Source organism: Balaenoptera musculus, chromosome X (assembly GCF_009873245.2).
Source record: "Balaenoptera musculus isolate JJ_BM4_2016_0621 chromosome X, mBalMus1.pri.v3, whole genome shotgun sequence".
Classification (NCBI taxonomy): Eukaryota; Metazoa; Chordata; class Mammalia; order Artiodactyla; family Balaenopteridae; genus Balaenoptera; species Balaenoptera musculus.
In genome coordinates, this window is record NC_045806.1 from 32778699 (window position 1) to 32805675 (window position 26977).

At 42.0% G+C, this 26977-nt stretch overlaps 1 protein-coding gene across 1 annotated transcript in view; it reads left to right on the plus strand.

Moving 5' to 3' along the window:
- Nucleotides 1-26977, plus strand: part of LANCL3 (LanC like 3) — a 95721-nt gene that overhangs the window by 58278 nt on the left and 10466 nt on the right. The window contains exons 2-3 of the mRNA XM_036839174.1: nucleotides 20396-20519; nucleotides 21447-21644. Coding sequence (XP_036695069.1) covers nucleotides 20396-20519; nucleotides 21447-21644 — 322 coding nt within the window. The remainder of the gene's footprint in view (nucleotides 1-20395; nucleotides 20520-21446; nucleotides 21645-26977) is intronic.

Below are 26977 nucleotides of genomic sequence, written 5' to 3' on the forward strand. Positions count from 1 at the left end.
TTAATTGAAAGCAAATGTAATCAACAATTTGCTGCATGGCTAGACTGGCTTTTCACACAGTGTTTCTGCTGCCATGTCCTAAATTTACCTGCCACAGAGCTGTAATACCAACGGGCACTCTTGCCTTTTCAAAACAGAGCCTTACAAAAGAGACTGACTTTAAAGAATTTGCCAGAATTGTGAATTGTTTTTTTTGTTTTTTGGGATTTTTTTAAACATCTTTATTGGAGTATAATTGCTTTACAATGGTGTGTTAGTTTCTGCTTTATAACAAAGTGAATCAGTTATACATATACATATGTTCCCATGTCTCTTCCCTCTTGCATCTCCCTCCCTCCCACCCTCCCTATCCCACCCCTCTAGGTGGTCACAAAGCACAGAGCTGATCTCCCTGTGCTATGCGGTTGCTTCCCACTAGCTGTCTATTTTACGTTTGGTAGTGTATATATGTCCATGCCACTCTCTCACTTTGTCACATCTTACCCTTCCCCCTCCCCATATCCTCAAGTCCATTCTCTAGTAGGTCTGTGTCTTTATTCCCATCTTGCCACTAGGTTCTTCATGACTTTTTGTTTTTTCCTTAGATTCCATATATATGTATTAGCATACGGTATTTGTTTTTCTCTTTCTGACTTACTTCACTCTGTATGACAGACTCTAACTCCATCCACCTCACTACAAATAACTCCATTTCATTTCTTTTTATGGCTGAGTAATATTCCATTGTATATATATGTGCCACATCTTCTTTATCCATTCATCCGATGATGGACACTTAGGTTGCTTCCATGTCCTGGCTATTGTAAATAGAGCTGCAATGAACATTTTGGTACATGACTCTTTTTGAATTATGGTTTTCTCAGGGTATATGCCCAGTAGTGGCATTGCTGGGTCATATAGTAGTTCTATTTTTAATTTTTTAAGGAACCTCCATACTGTTCTCCATAGTGGCTGTATCAATTTACATTCCCACCAACAGTGCAAGAGGGTTCCCTTTTCTCCACACCCTCTCCAGCATTTACTGTTTGTAGATTTTTTGATGATGGCCATTCTAACCAGTGTGAGGTGATACCTCATTGTAGTTTTGATTTGCATTTCTCTAATAGTTAGTTATGTTGAGAATCTTTTCATGTGCCTCTTGGCCATCTGTTTGTCTTCTTTGGTGAAATGTCTGTTTAGGTCTTCCGTCCATTTTTTGATTGGGTTGTTTGTTTTTTTGATATTGAGCTGCATGAGTTGCTTGTATGTTTTGGAGATTAATCCTTTGTCAGTTGCTTCATTTGCAAATATTTTCTCCCATTCTGAGGGTTGTCTTTTCGTCTTGTTTATGGTTTCCTTTGCTGTGCAAAAGCTTTTGAGTTTCATTAGGTCCCATTTGTTTATTTTTGTTTTTATTTCCATTTCTCTAGGGGCTGGGTCAAAAAGGATCTTGCTGTGATTTATGTCATAGAGTGTTCTGCCTATGTTTTCCTCTAAGAGTTTGATAGTGTCTGACCTTACATTTAGGTCTTTAATCCATTTTGAGTTTATTTTTGTGTATGGTGTTAGGGAGTGTTCTAATTTCATACTTTTACATGTACCTGTCCAGTTTTCCCAGCACCACTTATTGATTTGTTAATAATAAGCAGGTTCTTGTGTCCTGTGAGTAATGCCCTTGCTACTTCAATTCTAACCTTCTCAGTTTTAGAACATCTGGGAGTATTATGGGAAGGCTGTGACAGGCCTATTTAGAGGTGCTTGCTAAAAGGAAATTAACCTGAGTCACCAGGTTTGTTATGTTATGGAGGTAGACTATAATTTTGTGTAGAAAAAGTGAGGATTGCTGCAAAGCCAGCACTGGCCCCTGCCAGGGGCGGGAGCCACCCTTTCTCAGGACACACATGTTTCGAGGGCCATCAAAAGGAGATTTCATGTGAATTTATTTTTTATAAAGCCACTGTTCACTGCTTAACGTTTATGGAGTTCCACTTTATTTCTGGCTTGGCAGGGTGCCAAATATGTCGTCTTCTCCTTTTTCACCTCTCTATCTTTTGGGAGTCACGTTTTGGATTTAAATGACTCAGTAGGGTATTCAGTGAATTCTGAATCAATAGACTCAAAGAAGCTTCTGTGTGATGGTATTTAGAGTAGAGGGGAATCTCACAATAATGATGACTCCAAGGTACGTGTGGTCGTGTTGGCACCTCCATTTCTGCCACAGCCAGCAACAGTCTTCTCCGACAGTTCTGGAACTCCAAGTATGGTCTGAACCAGCACCACCGGCATCACCTGTGAACTTGTTAGAAATGCACAAAATTCAGGCCTCCCTCCAGACCTACTGAATCTGACTCTGCACGTTCACAAGATCCGCAGGGAATCCAGATGCATGTTCAAATGCGAGAAGCGTTGGTCTGGAGTAAGGGGACTCACACGGTAATGCCCAGCCTGAGGTACGTGAGAGAGTGCGGGCACCTCAGAAGCTGCCATGGGCAGGAACACCTTACTCCTGCCCTCATCTGAGGTCTGTGACTAACACCCATGGGCCCAGGGCCAGCTCCACCCATCAGCTTTATAATGCCAGGCAATGAGCCCATAATCCCTGCCCTGCAATCAGTGTTTACGTTCCTTGTTGACTGGCGCTTGCCGACTTTGACCTCGTGGACTCCGACTTCCTGGACCTGTACCTGTCTGCTCTCCACCGACTTAGCTGACTCACATGACTCCCGGAGTCTCTTTAACAGCTGGTCTTCTTTGGCCCAGATGCCTAAGTTCTGGTCCTGTCCAGCTGGGATGTAGCCAGGCCTAAGTGGTGACACACCTTACTGTTGAGACAGTATTAAAAGAGCTTGTGTGTGTCCAGCAACTCAAGCCTTAAATTAGTCGTAACTTAAAAAGTCTCAGACGATGGAAATTCAAGTTGAAGTAGCTTAATTCTAAAAGGGTGGAGGTGGGCACCAGTATGGATCAAATATCATGACATCACTTCTGGGAGCTTTCTGCCCCAAATACATAACTTGAATCTAATCATGAGGAACACTGTACACATCCAGATGGAGGGGCGTCCTATAAAATAAATTGCCCGTACTCTTCCAAGATGTCAAAGTCAAGAAAGACAAAGAAAGGCTGAGGGTCTGTTCTAGATTAATGAAGTCTAAAGGGCATGACAACTAAATGCAATGTGAGATTCTGGATTGGGTTCTGTAACAGAAAACACACACACACACACACACATATATGTATATGTATGTGTGTGTATATATATATATATCTTTCAGGGGCATTAGTGGGATTATTGGAAAATTTTAAATATGGACTATAGATTACATAATAAATATTTGTATCAATGTTGAATTTCCTGGTTTTTGATAATTACACTGTAGTTAGGTAAGAGGATGTCCTTGTTTGTAAGAAATATACACTGAAGTATTTGGGGGTAAAGGGGCATCCTGTCTGCAACTTACTCTAAAATTCCCCCTTTGAAAATAAGCAATGATAAAGCCAATGTGACAAAATGTTAACAAAAGATGACTATGGGTAAATGGTATATGGGAAATTTTGCATCATTCTTATAATCCTTTGGAATTCTATACTGAACATTTACAAAATAAAATTAAAAGGGGGTTTTATTAACAGAATCCTGGGGAACTTCACAGAATTAAATGAAGAGATGTCAGACTCAGGGCAGCATGGGGACCTTGGGAACTTGAAGTGAAGCCACCAGAGCAAACTCTGACCTTGGTAAATTTCTTTAACGAAATGATAGAAACCTGGAAATTTAGAGCAAGAAAGGGCTTTTAAGGTCCTTTCATGTCTCCATTTCATGGATGAAAAAACTGAGATCCAGACAGCAAAAGTGATTTGCCTGGGGAATCACAGATAATTACTTCAGTTTCCAACTGTAGATGTTTAGAATTCCTCTTCATATTGGTTTATAAATGGATCCCCAAAGTTTATTCTTTTCCTTAAACTTTGAAGTTAGGATATGAGTTGAAGTAAGAACAAGATTAACATATATAAGTATGCAATAACATGAATGTAGGTTTTATGAACAAATATCTAAACAAGATTCCCCCCCATGATTAACATGGTTCTCCCCCAATTTTGTCATTAAATGTATATATGATAAGTACAATATTTAAACATAAAAAGCAATGTCGTTGTCTTTGAACACAATTCTATTTGTATGTGAAAATCAGCTAGAAGATTTGAATTTCTCCACTCGCCATGTGGGTAGGTACATTCTGTCCTTTCCCATGCCCCTTTCCTCACCTCATAGAATACATTGTCTGTCGGTGGAAAGGTAACGCTAATCTACACTTGATTCTTGGAAATGTCCCTAGTGGTTTGGAGAGACTGTGATTGCCGACCGTTTAGAAAGCGTAATATCAGGCATGTAGGGACTCGTAGAAGTCATCTAGTCCCACCCATTCCTTTGAAAGGTGAGCCTGCCTGCGGTTGGCTACTCACTCTCACCTCAACTCCTACACCTGTTTCACACTAAGGAACAGATTTAGAACGGAATAGGATCTATTTGCATATATCGAAATAATTATCTTCTTTGAGATCACTTCTGAAATAGCAGTATAATTAGAGAAAGCAGAGCTCCTTTAATCATGCTTCCTGTAATCCTGTATTGTCTTTTGGTGTCGAAAAGGCATTTGTGTAGCGCTTGGACCATTAGACTGGGAGCTGACCAAGGCTCCCTGACCAAGGCTGACCTGCCTTGACCAATTACCTGCCTTGACAGCTTTTGAGAGAGAATGCCAATCCTAGCCGAAGGATCCTAGGTGGTGGAGTGCAAAATCGAGTGGCTTAGCGTGTGGTGAGAAGCAGTGAATTTTTTTAAAAAAGGAATTAAGTGTGCTTTCCATCACCTGTGTTCAGACATGATCATGAATGGCTAACATAAATTTTTCAGAGAATGTGGATTCCTATAGTTCTTTCTGGTGCCAGACACTGCTGCCTGCCAGATATTCATTTTCCACGTTGTCTTTACTAACAAAAGCCTAATCTTGTTTGGCATAGAAATGTTCTCGGATAATTATTTGGTTTTCCAACTTCTCTGTCAGGGTGGCTATGTCAAACAGTACTAGCTAATAACATGTCAATATAAGTCTGCTCGGGAGTTCGGGGAAACCTTTTGCTTTCCTGAGAAAATGGGCATGACTGGTGCTGGCTTCCCCATTTCTTCCTGCCTTGAATATAAACATGACGCCTGGAGTTACAGCAGCCATTTTGTGCCTATGAGCCATTATGAGGGAAGGAAGAGAGAATTGTGACATCCTGGCTGTGACATCGCAAACCAGTAAACATTATCAGCAGTCAGCCACTTCCAGACTTTCTTTAATGTGCGAAAATAACCTTTTATTTGATTAAGCCACTGGAAGTCGGATTTTCTAGCAGTTTAAGAGTGTAGTAGACCCTTTTAGGGAAGTCTGCCTAGCTCAAAATAATCACAGTTCTTTGTGAAACACCATCCTCCTCCCTCTCTGGGTGGATTTTTGCACCCATATTGATGCAGTTGGGGTGAATGCACCTGACCGAGGCTGAGCCAATCAGATTCTCTCTCAGGGATTTGAAATTAGGTTTCAGTGGTTCTAGATGATCCTGAAGTGTGACTAAACCTGAGGGACACTATAAGACTTGGAAGCTGGTGTGTATCATGGTGTGATGGAGGTCACCTTCAGCCGTAGAGAAGGAGAGAAAATGGGTCTGTAGAAGGTGAAAGAGAGAGGCAGAGACCAGTGTCACCAAAAGAGAGAACACTGCCTGGGATCTGGCAGCTTTCTGGCTTCCAGTGTGACTCCCTTCTCAGGCCTGGCTGCCCTCAGATCCCTAGCTTCCTTCCAGAGAACTGGGCAGCCCTGTGTGATTGGCAGGGTTGTGCCCTGCACAAGGGCACCTGGCCAAAAGGGCAAGGGAAGTGAAATCCAGCCTCAGTGTTTTGGTCACTAAGCCTTGGCCTGGGGCTGCATCAGCCCAGAGGTAATGTGCCACTTTATGCAATTCATCTGCCCGGAAGGGAGCCCACCTTTTTTTTTTTTTTTTAATTTCACACAAGATTTAGGAAGGCCCTTCTTCAGGATACCTAGCAAAGTTGGTGTCTTCCGACCAAAGGACCTTGACATTCAGACAAAATGTGTTAATGAACAGCTAAACCACTTGTTCTATCATTTGATAGATAAGCTGTTCAATACCTTGATTTATTTTGCTTTTTAAAATTGAAGTATAGTTTACATATAGCAAAATGTATGAATCTTAACTGCATAGTTCAATGATTTCACTGTGACTCATATATTTATTACCCAGATTAAGAAAAAGAACATTTCCATCATTCCAGAAAGTCCCTTTATCCCAGTTAGTACCACTTGCCTCACACACACACACAAAAGATACCGGAGGAGGGACTTCCCTGGTGGCGCAGAGGTTAAGAATCCGCCTGCCAATGCAGGGGACACGGGTTTGATCCCTGGTCTGGGAAGATCCCACATGCTGCGGAGCAACCAAGCCCGTGCACCACAACTACTGAGCCTGCGCTCTAGAGCCCGCGAGCCACAACTACTGAGCCTGTTCGCCTAGAGCCTGTGCTCCGCAACAAGAGAAGCCACCGCAATGAGAAGCCCGCGCACCGCAACGAGGAGTCGCCCCCGCTCGCCGCAACTAAAGAAAGCCCGCGCGCAGCAGCAAAGACCCAACACAGCCAAAAATAAATAATAAATAAGTTAATTAATTTTTAAAAAAAGATACTGGAGGTCACCACTCTTCTGACCTCTGTCACCATAGTTTGAGTTTGCCTATTCTTGAAGTTCACATAAATGGAACCATATAGCAAGTACTCCTTTGTGCCTGGCTCCTTTAGTTCGGCATGTTCATGAGATCCAATCCCTGTTGTATGTATCAGTAATTTGTTCTCTTTATTGTTGAGTAGTATTCCATTGTGTGAATATTCCAAATTTATTCATTCTCCTGTCGATGGACATTTAGGATGTTTCCAGGTCTTATGAATAAAGCTTATGAATTAAGCTGCTGTGGACATTCTTATACTAGTGGACCTAGGTACTTCTTTCCTTTGGATGCTGATGTACTGTAGTAGAAGTCCAAATTATACATCTTTCACAGTAAGTCTATTTATCTCACATGCATTTATCACGTGGATCAGTTTTGTCTGGAGTTGTTCCGTCATCGTGTAGTTGGGAGACCTTATTTTGTAAGTGCCTCTTCATAACTGATTATATATTTAATGTATCTCCCCCTTTACCTATTAAACATGGGGCTCCTCTCTCAGTATCATGGAGATGCGTGCTTTTGAAAAATTGGTAAATGGTCAGTAGTATTTTGTGTTACAACTCATGAAGCATATTTATAGAGATGGTTCCTGGCATCAAGCTTATAATTAAGAGTCTAGTCCGTGACCAGGAATAGCAACAGCACAGCTTACATGAACCACATAAGATTAAGCTGAGTTCCTTGTTCCAACCACCTGTGCTATTTGCAATACTAAATCATGCTGGATTTGCAATGTAAAGCAATGTCTGTGTCCCAGCATCCTGAGTGGAGCTTTTTTTAAAAAAAAGGTGAGTGTTCAGTCCTACCTCCTATAAAATCTTCGTATAGACTGGGAGCTTTGTTTTTAAACCTTTCCATGTAATCATCTGCTATAGCAACTGGCCAACTGGCCATTTCTGTCCTATGTACATCCTTACACTTTTGGTGATTACCCTCAGTTGAACATCGGAGCCTGTGAATGGATTTCATCTCCTGTTAAATTTTCCCCAGGCAACCTGAGATGTGGCACACAATTTACTTAACATTGATTTCTTTATGAAGACAGTCCCATTAAAATAATAACAAATTATGGAAAGTGGCCACATAAGGCATATTGGGGGCAATAAAATATGGAGCACAATATGAATTTATTCAGACTGGAATGTCATCTCCACAATGGCAGAGGTTTTTCTCTCTTTTGTTGACAGATGTTCTCTGAGTGAGCCATAGTAGGGCTCGATTAACATTTACAGGATAAACCTTATATAAGACAAAGACCTTAGTCACTAACTTACAAGGTTGTAAATCCTGCTTTGCTTAGTACTGGTTATATAACCCGGTGGTTCACCCCAGCCTTTGTAAGGACCAGGACGAAGCCTCCCTAGCTGTGTTCATTCCACAGCAACCACGTGGAACTTGTGGATACTGAAATCTAAGGAAGCGGCTTTGGGGAGTTTCCTGTCCTTAACAGAGCAAAGGTGTCAATTTACTTCACTCTTCTCTCCTCTTCAGCCACAGAGCCAGCTCCTCCTGAGACCCTCTCTTCTCCTCCTTCCCCTCGGCCTAAAATGAAAATTGAAAGCAGCCACAGAGACGCTTTTGTTCATCCTGGCTGCCTGGTCCCTAATGGGGCGGGGTGCGGGGAAGTTGGGGGGTGGCCACTCCCTTCAGCATACCTGCATGCCCAGGTCACCTCAAATCTCCTTTTTGGATATGTTGTTTATATAGAAAGCGATTCTTTCGGAATCTTATAAGCTAGCTCTCCTAAAGACCCCTGGCTACAACTGTTTCCGAAAAGAAACCAGAAAACAAAAAACCAGAATCATTTTCCCTTCGAAGTACCCGAAAGCACGGTGTCACCATAACGAAACTACTTTGGACAGGATCACACAGAGGATTCCCTCCAATGCCTCAATGAATACAAGAGGAGGAAGGAAAGTTAGATACATACTTATAAATCATCATGAACCAGAAAGGTCTCAGGAAGTTACTTGGTCACCTACCTCATTTTACCAATGAAGACTGTGAAGGCAAAGAGGTTACATCACTCGTTCAGGGCCATATAATGACAAAGCCAGAAATTCCAAATTTCCCAGCCACGGTCACCCAGTCCTCCCCACCCCCGCAATAGGTTTAGGTTTTATTTTGCATGCAGAGAAGGTACTATTCAGGGCCTTAGCTTCCTTTAGCCCCAAGGAACACTTTTTTTTAAAAAATTGGAGTATAGTTGGCGTTACACTGCTGTGTCAGTTTCTGCTGTGCAGCAAAGTGAATCGGCCATACATATATGCCCTCTTCTTTGGATTTCCTTCCCATTTAGGTCATCACAGAGCATTGAGTAGAGTTCCCTGTGCTATACAGTAGGTTCTCATTAGTTATCTATTTTATACATAGTAGTTATATATGTCAATCCCAATCTCCCATTTCATCCCACCCCCCAGGAACACATTTATTAAAATGTATTTTAAGGTATTAGGGAAAAAAAGAAGACAAAAAGATGTAAGCCGTTTTAAAGAGTCTCTGCCTTCTCTCCCCCACTTGTGACCTTCAGGGCACCCATCAATCCCACAGGCCCATGGCAAAGAAACCCTCCTAGCTTATTTTGTCGAAAATATCTAGGTGAAAGGGTTATTGAGCCTTAAAATGTCACAAATGTCTCAGATATTGTTCTTCTAGGACCATTTTCGTGACTAGCTCTCTCAAGTGACAGGGCAGGTAGTACATAATACTGTCACTTAAGTTGGGGTGACAGTGGTTCCTGGTAAAGAAGAAGATTGCTTCACAGCACTTGTTGCTGAGGCTCCCGCAAGTCTCCTCTCTGTCTCCCCAAATCGACTTTGAGGATTGGAGGATCTACTATCCTGGGGGCAGATTGGAGAGTGTCCCTTGTCCCTGACCTGGAGCAAGATAAGTGGAAGGAGTAGGAAGGTCACCCAGGGCGATGGCAGCAAGGTGACAGTGTGTTTGCCAGGCTTTGTCTCTGGGCTCTAGGATAGCACTTAAGAAAAATCAATCACAACCTTGTCAGTACAGCCAGCACTGAAAACTGCATTTGAATTTGTCCACTCAGGCAGTCAGCCTCACTTTAAAGAGCTCCGGAGCTAGAGGTTTCCATGGAAACAGAGAAATATGTGGGCAAAAATTGCTTTACAGGGAAATGAATGCTAGCAGTGCTGTTAGGTTGGCACTTTACAGCTGCCCAGTTGATGCGAGTTTGTAAGTAATCCAATGAACAGTGACTTTAAAAAAGGAAATACTTTTTCTCTCATAACAAGGGTCTGGAGATAGGTGCTCCTAGTTGTGGTACAGATGCCCAACGATGTCCACAACCTCCAAGATCTTTTTCCTCTATCATTCTGTGAATGTTGGTGTTTCATCCACAAGCTTATTACCTCAGGATGTAAAATGGCTGCTACAGCTCCAGGCCTCACATAAACATTCAAGGCACCAAAAAGAGGAAAGGCAGGTAACAGCCAAGTCTGTCCAGTTTATTTCCATTTATCATGAAATCAAAAGCTTTCCAAGAAGCTCCCACCTCAGCAGATTTCTCCATTGATCAAAGTGAGGTCACATAGCCAACTCGAGCTTCAAGGAAGTCTGAGAACTGAATATCTGGCAAGGGACAATAGGATTGACATGACTGGCTGAAGCTGATATTCACTATCTATCACCTGGAGTTAAACACAGTTGTCAGCCTAATAAAATTGAGACCCAGTTAGCAAGGAATAAGGGGAGAATGGATGTTGACTGGCTAACTAATAGTATAAGCCATAAGTATGTAATCAGAATTGACCTTTCCAAGTAAGAAAGGCATTTACTCGATACCTGACTATACACAACTACTCACCTCTATATTCCTGTAATCTCTAGCCCAGTGTCATGCACACAGCAAGCACTTGAAAAATGTCTGTTGAACCATGGTTTGAGACTAGTGCAATGACATAACCGTGGCTTAGAGGAGGGTCTGACGTGAAATGGTCAATTACGCATCAGGCCTTAATAACGTAGTCATTCACTTTGGAGGCATCGGGAGACAAAGACTCCAGATAGTCAAGTAACCAATGCCAAGAGGCTAAAACAACTTCTAGTTCCCTAAGCTTTCTACTAGGAAGAAAGCACATAAGAGAGTATGCATCTTTTTTTTTAGTAAGAAGTTATGACTTTTTTAATTGAAGTATAGTTCATTTACAATGTGTTAATTTCTGCTGTACAGCACAGTGATTCAGTTATACATATGTATACATTCTTTTTTATATTCTTTTCCATTATGGTTTATCACAGCATATTGGATATAGTTCCCTGTGCTATACAGTATGTCCTTGTTGTTTGTCTATTTTATATATAGTAATATATATCTGTTAATCCCAAATTCCCAATTTATCCCTCCCCCCCTTTTCCCTTTGGTAACCATGTTTGTTTTCTATGTCAGTGAGTCTCCTTCTGTTTTGTAAATAAGTTCATTTGTATAATTTTTTTAGATTCCACATATAAGTGATATCATATGATGTTTGTCTTTCTCTGTGTGACTTACTTCACTTAGTATGATAATCTCTAGGTCCATCCACCTCACTACAAATAACTCAATTTTGTTTCCCTTTATGGCTGAGTAATATTCCATTGTATATATGTACCACATCTGCTTTATCCATTCATCTGTACATGGACATTTAGGTTGTTTCCATGTCTTGGATATTGTGAATAGTGCTGCTATGAACACAGGAGTGCATGTATCTTTTTGAATTATAGTTTTGTCTGGATATATGCCCAGCGGTGGGATTGCTGGATCACATGGGAAAATATGCATCTTCATAAAATAAAATGCCTAGAATAGAGGTTAAGTTAAACATGCGCTATAATCTCATTGCAAAGGGCTTTTTGCCTAGCCTGTACAAAATGAAACCACTGAAACATCCCATCCCGTCCACGTCCCAGAATTAATGCCCAAATAAGTATTTATAGATTTGTAAATGGTTGCCGTAAAGTGTTGAATCACAAAATGACAAGATACTATTGCTGAAAGACACATTAAAGACCACCTCAGCTTAACTCCTTGTTTTTTCAGGTGAGGAAACTGAGGACCAGAGAGGTTACATGATTGGTCTAAAGTAACAAAGTTAGTGACAGAGACTTGTCTAGAAACCAGGTAAACTTGAGAAGTAGTTTTGAAAGAGCAAAGCAATGTGGTTTGGAGATAGTGGGACAGTGAAACGCCCAAAGTGTGGTGATGAGGAAAGAAAAGTAAATACACAGACATGAAGAGCCATACGTTACTAGTCTATGACTTACAAGTTACGGTGACTTAGGAATGCAAGCTGACACAAGCTGGTCCTTGGATGGAAGATGGGGTGCGGGAGGTGAGCAGGGCTATTTTATGAGGGGGATTCTGAGCGCAGACCTCCAAGGCCTGTGCTGCTGAATGGTGGGGTTGAGTCACTGCTGGACTTGCAACGTCTGTCTTAACCCCAGCTTACTGCATTGCTCACGTGCTTCATGGCAGGAGTTGTGCTAAGTGTCTTATATGGAATCCTCATAACAATCCAGTGAGATAGGGAGGTCTTATTAGCGATACTTTTTACAAATGAGTCAACTGAGGCTTAGAAAGTATAAGTAACTTGCCTAAATCCACACTGCTAGAGAGTGGTGAAGCGAAGTTTCTCAGTGATTCTCAAACTTGACCGCACTCTGGAATCACCTGGAGAGTTTTCATAAATACTGATGCCTATGTCCCACACCCTGAGAGGCTGATGTCATCGATTTGGGGTGTGGTCAGAGACTAAATTCATGTTTCAGGCCACCAAGTTTAAGCAGCAATAGAAAGCCAATATAAAAGTTAACAAGAAAGTAAAGTATTTCCTTTTAAGTATGGTTGTTTTACAATGTTGTGTGAATTTCTGCTGTATAGCAAAGTGATTCAGTTATACATATATATACATTCTTTGTCATATTCTTTTCCATTATGGTTTATCACAGGATACTGAATACGGTTCCCTGTGCTATATAGCAGGGCCTTGTTGTTTATCCATCCTATACATACTGGTTTGCATCTGCTAATTCCAAATGGGAACTGCTTTTTTAATAATAGTCTCACCATCACCTGAGGAAGTAGGTGGGGCAAGTCATTGTGATCCACCTTTTGTAGATAAGGAAACTCAGGCTCTGAGACCTTTCCTGTCTTGCAAGAAATAGAACAGGAAATCATCTAGTGACACTTGGTGCAGACTGGGTTACCAGGTACTTGTAATAAATCTTTCAAGCCAGCAGTCAGTCAGCAAGAATGGGGTAAAACCTGTTTTTCTTTTCTAGTTTCCAGTGTTTTCTTGGCTTGGGTTTCTTGACATGAGAAGGGAAAAGAAACAACTTTGAAATGGTATCTGGGACCAAGTGTTTATAAGTGAAATTCTCTGTTGAATCCCTCTAAAAGATTGGAAGATAATCATTAAGTAGAGCAACCCCCTTCCGATTCCTCATCGCCCAGCATAATGATGGTCAGGGAGCATCAGGAAAACCAGATGGAAGGGACTTGCTCATTCTGCACCAGCACATGCGCCCCATTTGGAGACTAATTAAGAAAATAAACCTGGCCACATTGGCTAAGAGAGCTCCCCAGTGGGTTTTGCAGATTTAGCCACACTTTTCCTACACATGGCATATTGGAAGAGAATTTCCCATTGTTGCTCCTTCTCTTTTCTGGGTAATCTGATCATTGAAATTATGGTATGCAGTGTTCTTGCCTGGTGCCCCCTCTTGCTTCCTTGAATGTTTTTGGGAACTTCCTACAGTTCCTTCCAAGTTCTCACCCTTCCCAAGAGAAATCCTCTGCTGCAACCAGCCTCTGTGCGCCTATAATCCCATCGCTTGCTATTTCAGGTGTGGTCCTGGGACCAGCAGCAGCCTCGCCTGGGAGCTTGTTAGAACTGTATTCTCCTGGCCCCGTCCCTGACCTACTGAATCAGAATCTGCATTTTTAACAAGAGCACCAGGTGATTTGTGTGCACATTGCAGTGTGAGAAGCATTGCCCTAATACACAGGGTTTTCCCCATCATCCCACAGCTTAAAATACCCTCTCTCCCTCCCACCCCCCGCCACTTTCATTTATCCACTTCCTAATTGTCCTTCAAAGCTTAAGCTCATGTCCCTCTCCCTCTGTGAAGCCCTTAATATTCACTCCCTCCACCTTACCGCTATAGATCATAACTTTGAGAATTTAAACAAATGCGAAATATCTCATTATTTAAATGATTCAGCTGTTAAGATGATATCTTCTCTCAAAGTGCCTGGCACAGGCCTGGCACATAATATGAATTGTCTGATTCATCAAGATCTGTTTCCTATTTGAAAGCCTTCCCTTAGCCCTACTTTATCTCTTTAAGCTTCTTCTGCATCAAAGCAGCTCCCCTGAGTTTTTGTCTTCTCAACACCTGAAGTACATCTCCACCCACTCCAGAGATTTCCTGAAGGCCTGGCTCTTACCTGTAACCTAGTGGCTTCCAACTGACTCAAAGCCCCAAACAGGCCTCAAAAGTAAAACTCTAACCATATGTTTATATTGACTTTGTACCCAAAAAGTTTCCCTAACTTTTAAATTTGGGTAGTGAATTTTTTTAGAAAAATTTACTTTAGGGTATGGGATGTTTTTCTGCTCCACCATGGTACCCACAGGAAACTCAGGATTGTCTCTGGCTCTCTTGTGGACATGCCGTGCAGCGGTATCTCTGTTACTGGCCCAAGACCCTGAGACAAGAGCCACACCTTTGAGGCTGCCATCTCCCCAATTCCAGGTGGGAGTGAGGGACACACATCCTAACTACCTATAGATCCCCAAACCTTTTCGGGGGATTATAGGATCTCTCCTAATGCTTAGCACAAGGGAGTGGAGCTAGGAGAGCAGGAACTCCACACTGACTTTCAGTTTCCTGGTTTCGCCTCCTTCCACCTTGAACAGCTTTAGCTCCATCCTGACTCTACATATCCTTCAAGTCTGTTGTTTGTATTATCAACTTTAAGTACTAAAATACCCAGTTTCTAACAACTCAACAGCCTTTTTTCCTCAGAGCTATTATCTCCACGGGTCTCAAAAAAAGAATGAATATATGTATAACTGAATCACTTTGCTGTACACCTGAAAGTAACACAACATTGTAAATCAACTATACTCCAATAAAATTTTTTTAGAAAGTTAACATAAAAAAAAGTCATTTTGATGTTCATTGGTCATCAAATGGCTTTTTTCTCTCTCAGGCAGAAGCTTGTGCTACCACCAGAATGGCGGGGCAAAGGAGTGGATGAAATAAATTGCTGGAGGAAATCACCTAAGTTCATGTCAGATTCTTGCTCTGTTACATATGTGTTTGGCGTGATACTGGAGTGACCTTCTGCATTCCATCTGGGTGGGCAGTCACATACTTTGGGCATTTTGGACGGTTGCTTGCTAATGCTGGCAGTGGTTGATATCAAGCTAGCAAAGACTGCCACTTCAGAGGGCCTGTGGGCGGGACACTTAACCCTGGAAAGGGGTCTGTGGTGAGGCAGGCTTTCTGTGGCTTGGCCCATTTCATTCATTTCCTTAACAAAGGTCATCGCTCCTCAGCAGGGAGTTGGTTCCATCAGAGCACAACCTTTAGGCGGGGCCAGGAAACAGAATGGGCTTTATTGCTCTCTCGTCTCTTCATACTCAGAGCCCAGCCCAATGGGACTATTTCACAGCAAACACCTCCGTTCAAGGATCAGCAAAGGGAATCGATTAAACTAATGAAAATATTTACACCAAACCACCAGAGACTTGCTTTGTATTTTTGAGATATCTTAATTTATTTCAATTCAGTGTAAAAACAAATTTTTATTTAAAGAACCAAATCCAAATACCATATGATATCACTTATATGTGGAATCTAGTGAGGTGGATGGACCTAGAGTCTGTCATACAGAGTGAAATAAGTCAGAAAGAGAAAAACAAATACCGTAAGCTAACACATATATATGGACTCTAAAAAAAAGAAATGGTTCTGATGAACCTAGGGGCAGGACAGGAATAAAGATGCAGACGTAGAGAATGGACTCGAGGACACGGGGAGGGGCAAGGGTAAGCCGGGACGAAGGGAGAGAGTGGCATGGACATATATACACTACCAAATGTAAAACCGATAGCTAGTGGGAAGCAGCCGCATAGCACAGGGAGATCAGCTCGGTGCTTTGTGACCACCTAGAGGGGTGGGAAAGGGAGGGTGGGAGGGAGACGCAAGAGGGAGGAGATATGGGGATATATGTACATGTATAGCTGATTCACTTTGTTATACAGCAGAAACTAACGCAACATTGTAAAGCAATTATACTCCAATAAAGATGTTAAAAAAATAAATATTTTTTTAAAAATAAATAAATAAATAAATAAATAAAATATACCACAAATGAACCGAAACAGACTCACAGACAGAGAACAGACTTGTGGTTGCCAAGGAGGAGGAACGTGGGGGGGAGGAAGGACTGGGAGTTTGGGGTTAGCAGATGCAAACTATTACATATAGGATGGATAAACAGCAAGGTCCTACTGTACAGCACAGGGAACTGTATTCAGTATCCTGGGATAAACCATAATGGAAAAGAATATAAAAAAAGAATGTATATATGTGTATAACTGAGTCACTTTGCTGTACAGCTGAAATTAACATTGATTGACAACATTGTCAATCAACTATAATTTTTAAAAATTTTTTAAAATTTTTTAAAAAGAACCAAATCCATCCAAGACATCAACACATGCATAGCCTTATGTGCTACAGATACAGGAGAGGGAATTTGGGTTTGTTCTGATAAAGGCCTAACGCACAGGGAGCTGCTCTCTGCCATCCCCAGTCACTTTTTTCCCCAGTGGAAATGCCATTTCCTCATTCCCAAGGCCTCAGAGTGTTTCAGCAGCACAGACGGAGGCCGTCTTCTTGGAAGTGTGTGCGCTCGTGTGTTCCTCTGTGCTGGGAGTGCAGCCTGGAGGGATGTCTGAGAGGGCAGACAAATGAGAGAACACGAAGCAGCCCCTGCCCCGCGTCTCATCTCCTTTCTTCCTAACGTACTGTGTGTTGGGCGGGGACCAGTACCCTCTTCTTCAGTGCTCTCCTCTGCACACTTTTCATGTACACTGTTTTTCCCCTTTTTATTTGCTGATCAATAAAACCAAGGGTAGGTCTTGTCTGTTCCCAGCGATAAAGAACTGCACGCATAACTGGTCTTTATCCGGCCCGACAAGCGCTGTTTCTCTTTGTTTTTCACAGTGTTTCTGCGAGATAAGAGGAAACCACCCAGACATGATGCATGACCGGGGAAGTTTTGAAATATTTTATAAACTCATTCTCTATTCTGAGCTGTGGATCAGGGATGAAAAGAAAGAGGGCACCACATAGAACCAAAGTTGATTTTCCTTTTCTGGGTTAAAAACAAGCAGGTGGGGCGGGGAGAGAAAGCAGACATGAATAAATGTTCAGCTGAGGAAAGAATAATCCAGTTTTCAATTATCAGCACAGAAGTCAAATAGGGAGAATTTTAGTCATTCAAATGAGTATGTACCCTGAAAATCCAGTTGCCTTTTCCTATCACAAAAACTGCCTCTGTCACATGGATTCAAGACCAATAGTGGCATACAGGATCTCAGTTCAGGTGAAGAGCCAGATATATTCCCAGGAAATTATGGGATGGGACCAGGATAGACTCCTCTTAAGTGCATGCCCTTTGAGGCTCTTGGCAGGTTTCTGAGAGTAAGCCAGGATGGAGGGGTTGATATGAGGCCGATGATGCAAGATATTACATAGAGTAAGACTAAATGTGAGATCAGTTGGTGCTGATAAAGGTACAGAGAGAGTAAGATGTTGTCAGTGGCAAATGAAACTTTGGTAACAATTCGAATGGATGCAGAGGAGGAAATCATTTAGGAGAAATGTGCCGTCCAGCTAAGGAAAGACCCGAGGCTGAGCCCTGAAATGATGGTGGGAAGGCATGGGAAGATAGGGTCTTTAGGATTTCTAGGCAGAAAGGAGGAGTAAACCCAAGAGGCAAAGATAGGTACCTAATAAAAGGGAAACTTAAGTTGGAACCCATGACGTAATTGTTTCTGAGCAACCAGATGGAAAATGAGGAGATGAAGTCTTAGTGAAGCTGATGTGTTAAATATTCTGCATTACTGTTTCTTTCCACCCCTGCCTGGGTTCATGAACTATTTTTTTAATTAAAAAAATGTTTTTAATTGAATTACAGTGGATTTACAGTATTTCAAGTGTACAGCAAAGTGGTTCAGTTACATATATATATATATATATATATATATATATATATATATATATATATATATTCCTTTTCAGATTCTTTTCCCTTATAGGTTATTACAAGATATTGAATATAGTTCCCTGTGCTATACAGTAGGTCTTTGTTGTTTATCTATTTTATATATAATAATATATATCTGTTAATCCCAAATTCCCAATTTAATCCCTCCCCCCCTTTCCCCTTTGGTAACCACAAGATTTTTTCTATGTCAGTGAGTCTATTTCTCTTTTGTAAATAAGCTCATTTATATCATTTTTTTAGATTCCACATATAAGCCATATCATATGATATTTGTCTTTCTCTGTCTGACTTACTTCACTTAGTGTGATAATCTCTAGGTCCATCCATCTTGCTGCAAATGGCATTATTTCATTCTTTTTTATGGGTGACTAATATTCCATTGTGTATATGTGCCACATCTTCTTTATTCATTCATCTGTCAATGGACACTTAGGTTGCTTCCATGTCCTGGCTATTGTAAATAGAGCTGCAATGAACATTGTGGTACATGACCCTTTTGGAATTATGGTTTTCTCAGGGTATATGCCCAGTAGTGGGATTGCTAGATCGTATGGTAGTACTATTTTTAGTTTTTTAAGGAACCTCCATACTGTTCTCCATAGTGGCTGTATCAATTTACATTCCCACCAACAGTGCAAGAGGGTTCCCTTTTCTCCACACCCTCTCCAGCATTTATTATTCGTAGACTTTTTGATGATGGCCATTCTGACCGGTGTGAGGTGGGCTCATGAACTTTAATCACTCTATTGTAGACTTTTGTCTATGTCTATGTCCAGTGCTGGATAGTAAGTTCCTTGTAGGAAAAAAAATGTGTCCTAGGCTTTCTAGAGTTTCCCCCACAATACCTACTAGAGGGCCTCACTGGAATAGTAGCTCAGTAATGTTAACTGGCAGAATTAATTAATGAACAACTTCCTCTTCATGTGATTATTTTTCCAAATTAAATGCTAGATTTGAAGGGGCCACAACCTGGATTATATTTTGCCCTTCTAATGTTGTGTAAATCAGAGGAGCAAGTTATGACTTAAGAAATCATTAGTTATTTCAAAAGGAATGGGTGAGTCTAATGGCAGATATCAGGTAGGAAAATTTGATGTGTGAGTCTTCGGAGAAAGGCCAAAATCCAATAGATTGTTCCTTGATCCCAGATTCGTGCAGTCAGGCCAAGGCTGAACTTTAGGTGATTTTTTCTGTTTTTGGTTACTCTGGCTAGTACTCTTCCTGTGTAGGTCTGCCTTTTTGGAAGGTTGGCTTCATGAGAGTAAAGGTCTTGTCACCTTGTTCACTGTTGTGTCTCCAGCGTCTAGAACAGGCTTTCCTGCTTATAGTAAGGGCTTAAGAAATAACTGTGGAAGGAAGGGGAAGAGGGAGGGAGGGGGTGAATAAAGAAAAGAGGAGAGGGGGGGCTCTGCTTTTCATGGCAGTCCACCTGGCACTTACTCGCTCATCAGTTACCAAAGGCCCCCTCGGGCTCAGAGTCAAGAACCAAGGATACCAAAATGATGAGACACAACAGTCTTTGCATCTGATCATCCAGTAGAAAGAAAGAGACAGAACGCAACAGGCGACAAGTGCTGTGCCAAAGGGAGCATCCAGTGTACCCCGAGGCAGAGTGGCAGACGGAGAGCATTGCAAACGTGAGCAGAACCCTGATAAATGCAATGATGCTTTGTAGGCTTGAGAACATTTTAACCTGTATAGCCCTAAAACTTACGGTACCTAGATTGAATAAAATATGGGAGACGGCCTTTTAGCTGTTCTCTATTCAGCATCATTTTGATAGTAAAAGTTCTTTTGCCTTGGTCCTTATTGGACTTTGGTTTCCTTCGTGGACTGCAAAAGGCTCCAGAGGGTCTGTCATGCAGCAGCTTGTCATAGAATTGTGGCTTTATAAGCACAGTCGAAATGACACAAACGGAAGGCCCATTGTCTGAGCCAGACCCGCGCCATACATCAGAAGTAACAGCTTTGCTAAGCATGGTCGCTTAGGACCAGTCTTAATTCTTTCCTGAGCAACTTCTTGTTCCTGTGACAAAGATTAATGATATAACAGCTGTTAGGTGGTCTCTGCCATTTATTAAAACCTATAGCAGTAAAGGTGTGTGTTTCCCATCAGAACTGCAAATTTTCTGAAGAGGGGAGATAAACTTGACAACGAAGAGAGAATCAGTGGTTTTAAAAAAAAGGTATGGTGGGCTGAGCTTATTTACAAATAGGAAAAGGACTGAGGGGATATGCTGATGGACTTTTTAAGCAAGAAAACCCAGTGTCTGAGGAATAATGAAGATCCTGACTTGACTTCTGCTTCTTTTCCTTACTCAGGTGCTGACCCCAGCACAGATCAAATCAATTTGCCAGGCGATCCTGGACTCCGGGAAGCAATATGCCATGAAAAAGAGGAAACCATTCCCACTGATGTATTCTTACTATGGAACCGAATACTTGGGTGAGTAAGGGTGTTGGCAAAGGCCTGGAGGAGGAAGGCAGTCTCTAACAGCAGCATTGGCTAAAGACTGGAAGATTTTGTTTTTGACATAGGTCATCACTATTGCTTTCAGTGGGAACCCTTTAAAAGGCCATTTAAAAACAAATATCGATGGATACTACAAAGCACAATTTCATATTTGTTTTCAGAGTCTACCTGTCAGAAATGGAGCTATTTGGGTGGGAGGGAGACGCAAGAGGGAGGGGATATGGGGATATATGTATACATATATCTGATGCACTTTGTTATGCAGCAGAAACTAACATGACATTGTAAAACAATTATACTCCAATAAAGATGTTAAAACAAAAAAGAAGAAAAAGGAAAAAAAAGAAATGGAGCTATTTTAACAATGACTTTCACTAAAGACTAAAATCCTTTATTCTCAATTGTGAATTCACTGACCTAATTTTGCTGAAAGTTTAACAGCTTATATGCTCACTGCCAGTAGTACCTCTGCACAGGGAAGCAGGATTCAGCCACTGACAGTTTCGAGTTTTTAACATTAGTGGATTAATAACAGACTACTGAATCACAATGACTACTTCTGAGATACGAGGCTTGTAAAGTGAAAGTTAGTTACTACCCCTTTGAATCCTTCAGTGGCTCCCCATCACTCCTTGCAAGCATGACTTGCAAGCCCCTTTGTAGATTGCCTGCCTCCCTCTCCAAACTCAAGCTTTATCTCTCCCTTCCCTGGTTCTGTCCAGCATAGTCTCCAGCAGGCAAAGTGTTCTCATACCTTTGTAACCTTTGTGCCTGGTCCTTTTGCCTAGAATGCCTGGCTTTCCCCAACCCCTTCATCAATCTGTAATACTTAACGCCCAGACTTCAAACTGGTCCTCCTCCCAATTGTGTGAATTAATGATGCTTTGCTTGTCTATATAGGAGCAGCTCATGGCCTGTCGTCCATCCTCCAGATGCTTCTTTCGTACCATGAGCACCTTAAGCCCTCAGATCAGGAGCTGGTGTGGCAGAGCGTGGACTTCCTTATGGAGCAGGAACAGAACTGCAACTGGCCACCTGAGCTCGGCGAGGCCATTGAGAGGGAGAACGAGCTGGTGCACTGGTGCCACGGCGCCCCAGGTCTCACTCCTGTTATTATCTGATAGCATTGCCTTTCACTGGGCTTAGCCAAAGACGGGTGCCTTTTCTGAGAAGTGAGGGTATTTCTCATCTTATGCCATTACCATGGGAGATGAAAAGGTCAAGATGAAACTTTTCAAAGCCAAGAAAGTCTCCATCAGTAAAGGATGTCCAGAAATGATCCTGTGTTTAAAAACTATATGATCTTTATCTACAGTATTTGTATACAAATTAAACTAGTGCTGCCCAACAAAATATAATACGAGCCACATATGAAATTAACTTTCTAGTAGCCCTATTAAAAACATAGAAAGAAACAGGTGAGATGAATTTTAATAATAGATCTACCCCAATATACGCCAAATATTATTTCAACATGCAACCAATTTAAAAATCGAGTGACTTCATATTTTTTAAATATCCAGTCTTTGCAATCCCGTGTCTCTGTTATACTTACGTCCCATCCTGATACAGACTAGCCACGTTGCAAGCGCTCAGTAGTAACTTCATGGGACAGTGCAGATCTGGAACCTGGCAGTTCAAAACACGGTCCCTGGATTAGTGGCACGGGAGTTTGTTAGATATCCAGAATCTCAGGCCCCACCCCAGCCCCACTGAATCCGAATCTGCACTTCAACAAGATCCCTAGGTGATTTGTACGCACATTAAGGTTGAAGATGGACTGTTCTGTAATTCTTCTCCAAATGAGGGTTTCCATTATCACCTAATGAAAAGTCTAGAGAAATGAGAAGCCATTTGCAGTGAACTCTCTGGAATCGAGCCTGGAAACTTATCAGACCCCATCTTTTCCTTTTTTTTTTTTTTTTTTCCAATCCCATTACACTGCTAATTAGGCCTTAGAGAAGGGGCAATTCAAAAAAGACAGTGCATTTTGGTCGATTGGCCAGAGGAGAGACTTAAAATACCAAAATAACACACACATTTTTGATTAGGAGTGTATTTAATTTTCAAGGCTATGCTTCAGTGCCATGAGTACAGCTTTAAAATATATTTGATTTCTCTTTCATTTGTTACCTGATTTTTATTACTTCCTTTCCCCGCCTTACCTAATTAATGTTCTTTAATCCAACTGGAATTTCATTTTTTCTTCAGTACAGTTTGAGGTGACGAATGATAGAAGTCTTAGTCCATTGGCCATATTTTCTCTGCCTGCCAGTTTTACTTAAGGAAGGACTTCAAAGGCTCCCACGTGTGCTTGTACCAGCGCCAGGGCATTGTGCACTATGTCCAGGCTAATTCCCACCAGTGATCATTTGAGCCCACTTTTTTCTTGCTTTGAACTTTCTGAAGAAAAACAGCAGTTATTTACCATTCTGGAAATGATATCTCTTCATGTTACGCTCAACACTCCCATTTCCTATTCCCTTTAATCATTTTCAGCAAAGGCCTTTGGGTATCCTCCAAGCACCCCAGGATCCTTGAATTTTGGAGATGTCCCAAATTAAATACAGCCTATTTTGAAAGGATTCAGTGTATAGTAAAAGCCCTGTGAAGAGTGGGAAGATAATTTACTAAAATGAGTGGCTGGGTCACGTAATTGATGTGGGGCTCTTGAAGGGCAGTTATTCCATTCTCTCTGTACATCACATCCCATCTGTCTTTGTAAATCATGGACCATAATAGTACAGCATAGGATTCATCACCTTGGGGACTTTATTTATCCTCATTTATCATTCATGTTCAGTATCTTGGTTAGATTAAACGCAGGTTGCAGGGCAAAATCATTCAATCCACATATTCACTGGACTGCCAAAAATAAACTAATTCACAAATGAATAAAGAACCAAATGGAGTCCATTATGTCTGCCAACCCGCACTTCCATCTCAAGGGTATTGGTCTTCCTTTTAAGAGATGTGCTAAAAATAGCATCAAGAGTGATTATAAATCTGATAAGTGCAGGTTAAAGACCATCATGATGCCTCTGAAGTTGGCAACAGTAAGCTCTCCAAAAATTCTAAAACAAGAGATGACCTAGAAAAATATTTCTCACTTATGTGAGGAGAGCATTTTTTGAGAGTAGATTTATGAACAGTGCAGATGGTTTGGGGCGGCAGACTGATTCTGTGATTAAAAACCTGCCAGAAATAATCCACAGTGTGGAACTTCATCAATGATACCTTATCTTCATCAATGATACTATAATTGTTTCCTGTTGACTTTCTTTCAACCCACCTCTACAGGTGACAGCCTTAGTTATCATTTATGCTCTGTGAATATACTTCTGGACTCTTAAGTTAATAACTCTGGGTTCTAATTGTAGTTCCAACACTAACCAGCTAAGTAACCTTGAGAAAACCACTTTGTTTCTTTTGTGCCTTTGTTCATCTGTGAAAGGAGTGTATTGAGGTGGAGCAGTGAAACTCAGTCTTTTTTTCACCACAGACCCCTTTAATCCTGTGGACCCTTACCGTTCCTGAGGGATATGGCCCAAAAGATTTGCAGACACCCACATTTATAAATACCCAGTGCGGCGTAGAGTTTTTCTCACTAAATACAACGAAGTATAGCAGGCAGATTCACCTGACCCCTTCCTAGCCTTGAAGATTCTGCAGTACAGGGCAAAAGTCATTTACAAAATCATTAAAACAAATGCTGTGGCTAAAAGAAACTCTAGATCGCATTATGTTACATCATTACTGTGGTCACACTGACAGCGCATTTCCTTTACTCTGGGTGAAACACAGGTGTAGCTATATTTTTTTTAAATCATTTCATGAGGGCTCCTGGGTAGGTGACTTTGAATAGAGAACAGTAAGTACTTGTACAGTGCAGGTGTCTTTGGTCGCTAAGCTTTGTAGCACACACCGTACAATGCGTGCTTCGGTCAAATTCCGGATCCCAGAATGGACCTGTGCGCTGATTCTCTAGGATGTTGAAACGAAACGTGCCAAGTCTGGCTATCACGAGGCTCTGCTGGATCACATGTTTCCAAGATTTAGCCTCTCAAACCATATTTCTTAAGTAATAATTCCTTTTCCCATTTGTATTTGACAAAGACATATATCATTGCTGCCTCCGGGTTTCATGTCAAAGCACAATAATCAGTGTTCCCAGGATGAAATGACACCGTTCCCAGCAAAAGCAAAGAAATCCAACGTCCTTTCCTTTTAGATTAAGCCACCTTATTGTGGATTTCATTAGGTTAGGTAAGGAGACAATAGGTGTAGAAGTTTTTCAAGGTCCTGTCCATGTACCATTCCATGATCCAGGCTGCAGGAAGAGGCCCTTTGTCTCTGGCCAGAACCATAGGATCAATACCCATTAAGCTGCCTGGGGCTAACGGCTTGGTTTAGCAATTAGACCATCTCAACCCGTCTTCCTTCCACATCTTTCACCTCCGCTTCAGCATTGGCCTGCGCTGGGGTGAGAAATGGGACATTATAGGGTCAGCAGACATCTGTGGAGGCCTTGCCATGTGTCAAACACCATGCCACAGATCGGGGAGCAAAAATGAACAAGACAGAGTACCTGCCCTTGGGTAGCTGGCACAATACTAGGGGTGGCAGCCATGAAAACAAGTAATTTCAACAGACTTACAAGTATAGAAGACAAACTAGTGGGTACCAGTGGGTACCAGTGGGGAGAAGGAAGGGAGGAGGGGCAAGATGGGGGTAGGAGATTAAGAAATACACACTACTATGTATAAAATAGATAAGCAACAAGGATATATTGTATAGCACAGGGAATTATAGTCATCTTGTAATAACTTTTAATGGAGTTTAGTCAGTAAAAATACTGAATCACTATCCGGTACACCTGAAACGAATATAATATTACAAATCAACTATACTTCAATTTAAAAATTATATTAAAAAAACAGGTAATTTTAATATGATACTGTGTGAGTGCTAAGGTTTGTATAAGGAGTGATGGGAGCTCAAAGGAGGGATTTCTGGTCCTCCTCCAGGTTCCGGGAAGGCTTCCTGGAGGAGGTGATGCCTGAGATAAGTTAGACTAAGAAAGGTTCCCACCTTTCTTTGTTTGTTCCGAGAAAAGTCAGTCAGAGGCATGGAACCACATGGTGAAGGAAGGGGAACTGTGGGGTGGTTTGGTTTCACTGAAGTAAACGCTTCATGGAGGGCATGAAGGCCCTTACTAAAATGAGTGGCTGGGGGAGAAGTGGCAGGAGGACAGAGTAGGAGCTGGGTGGCAAAGGGCTCTCTGTGTCTCACCTGGAGAGTAGCTTCACCTGGATTCTGAGTTGGGGGGAAGCTAAGAGGCACAGATGACCCCACAGAGTTGCTCTGTCTTGAGGCAGCCAATCATTGGCCAAAACCTGCTGGGGGAGGTGCATAGCATAGCCGCCCCTTTGGCTGAGGCCGTATCTCCCAAGAAGAGGGCAGCAGTGAGCTTTGTCAGCAGTCAACTCACAGCAGCTGGGGGATGGGGCACCTGCCAGTAAAGTAAAGGGATCCGATAGAGCACCAAGGGCTTCCGGTTCACCTGGCCTGTACCTCCTCCTCCTTTGGTCCCCAGGTTAGATGGTGTCATTTCACCAGTGGGCCTTTCCTACCTCCAAGTGTCGGTTAGGAGCCTTCCTCTGTGCTTCCTCAATGCCCCTCTGTCCCCTCACGTAGCCTAATGAATGCCCCAGTTAGGTTGTAAAGACTAATGAACGCAGGGGCTTTTATTTATTTATTTATTTTTAAACCATCTGCTTCTCTTTTTTTTTTTATAAATTTATTTATTTACTCATTTATTTAATTTTTGGCTGCGTTGGGTCTTCGTTGCTGCGCGCGGGCTTTCTCTAGTTGCGGTGAGCGGGGGCTACTCTTCGTTGCGGTGCGCGGGCTTCTCATTGCGGTGGCTTCTCTTGCTGCGGAGCACGGGCTCTAGGCACGCGGGCTTCAGTAGTTGTGGCTCATGGGCTCTAGAGCGCAGGCTCAGCAGTTGTGGCGCACGGGCTTAGTTGCTCTGCGGCATGTGGGATCTTCCCGGACCAGGGCTCAAACCCGTGTCCCCTGCATTGGCAGGAGGATTCTTAACCACTGCGCCACCAGAGAAGCCCTGGCAGGGGCTTTTAAAAACCTTAGCACCTACTACTGTCCTGGTATATAGTAGGTGCTCAATTAATATCTAAATAGCCACCCATCCTGTGAGCTGTCTCTTTCATTAGCCTCTTTGCCATCTTTCTGCTGACACGATCAGCTGATAGCTACCCTATTGCCCTTCTTTCAGTCTTGGTTGACCCCACAGTGGGGCATTTTGTCTATAATACTAATCACATCATTAAAAATATAAACCAACCAATTCACAACAAAACACTCCCACTGGTTCCCTACTGCCCACGAATACAGTCCAAGCTGCCCAA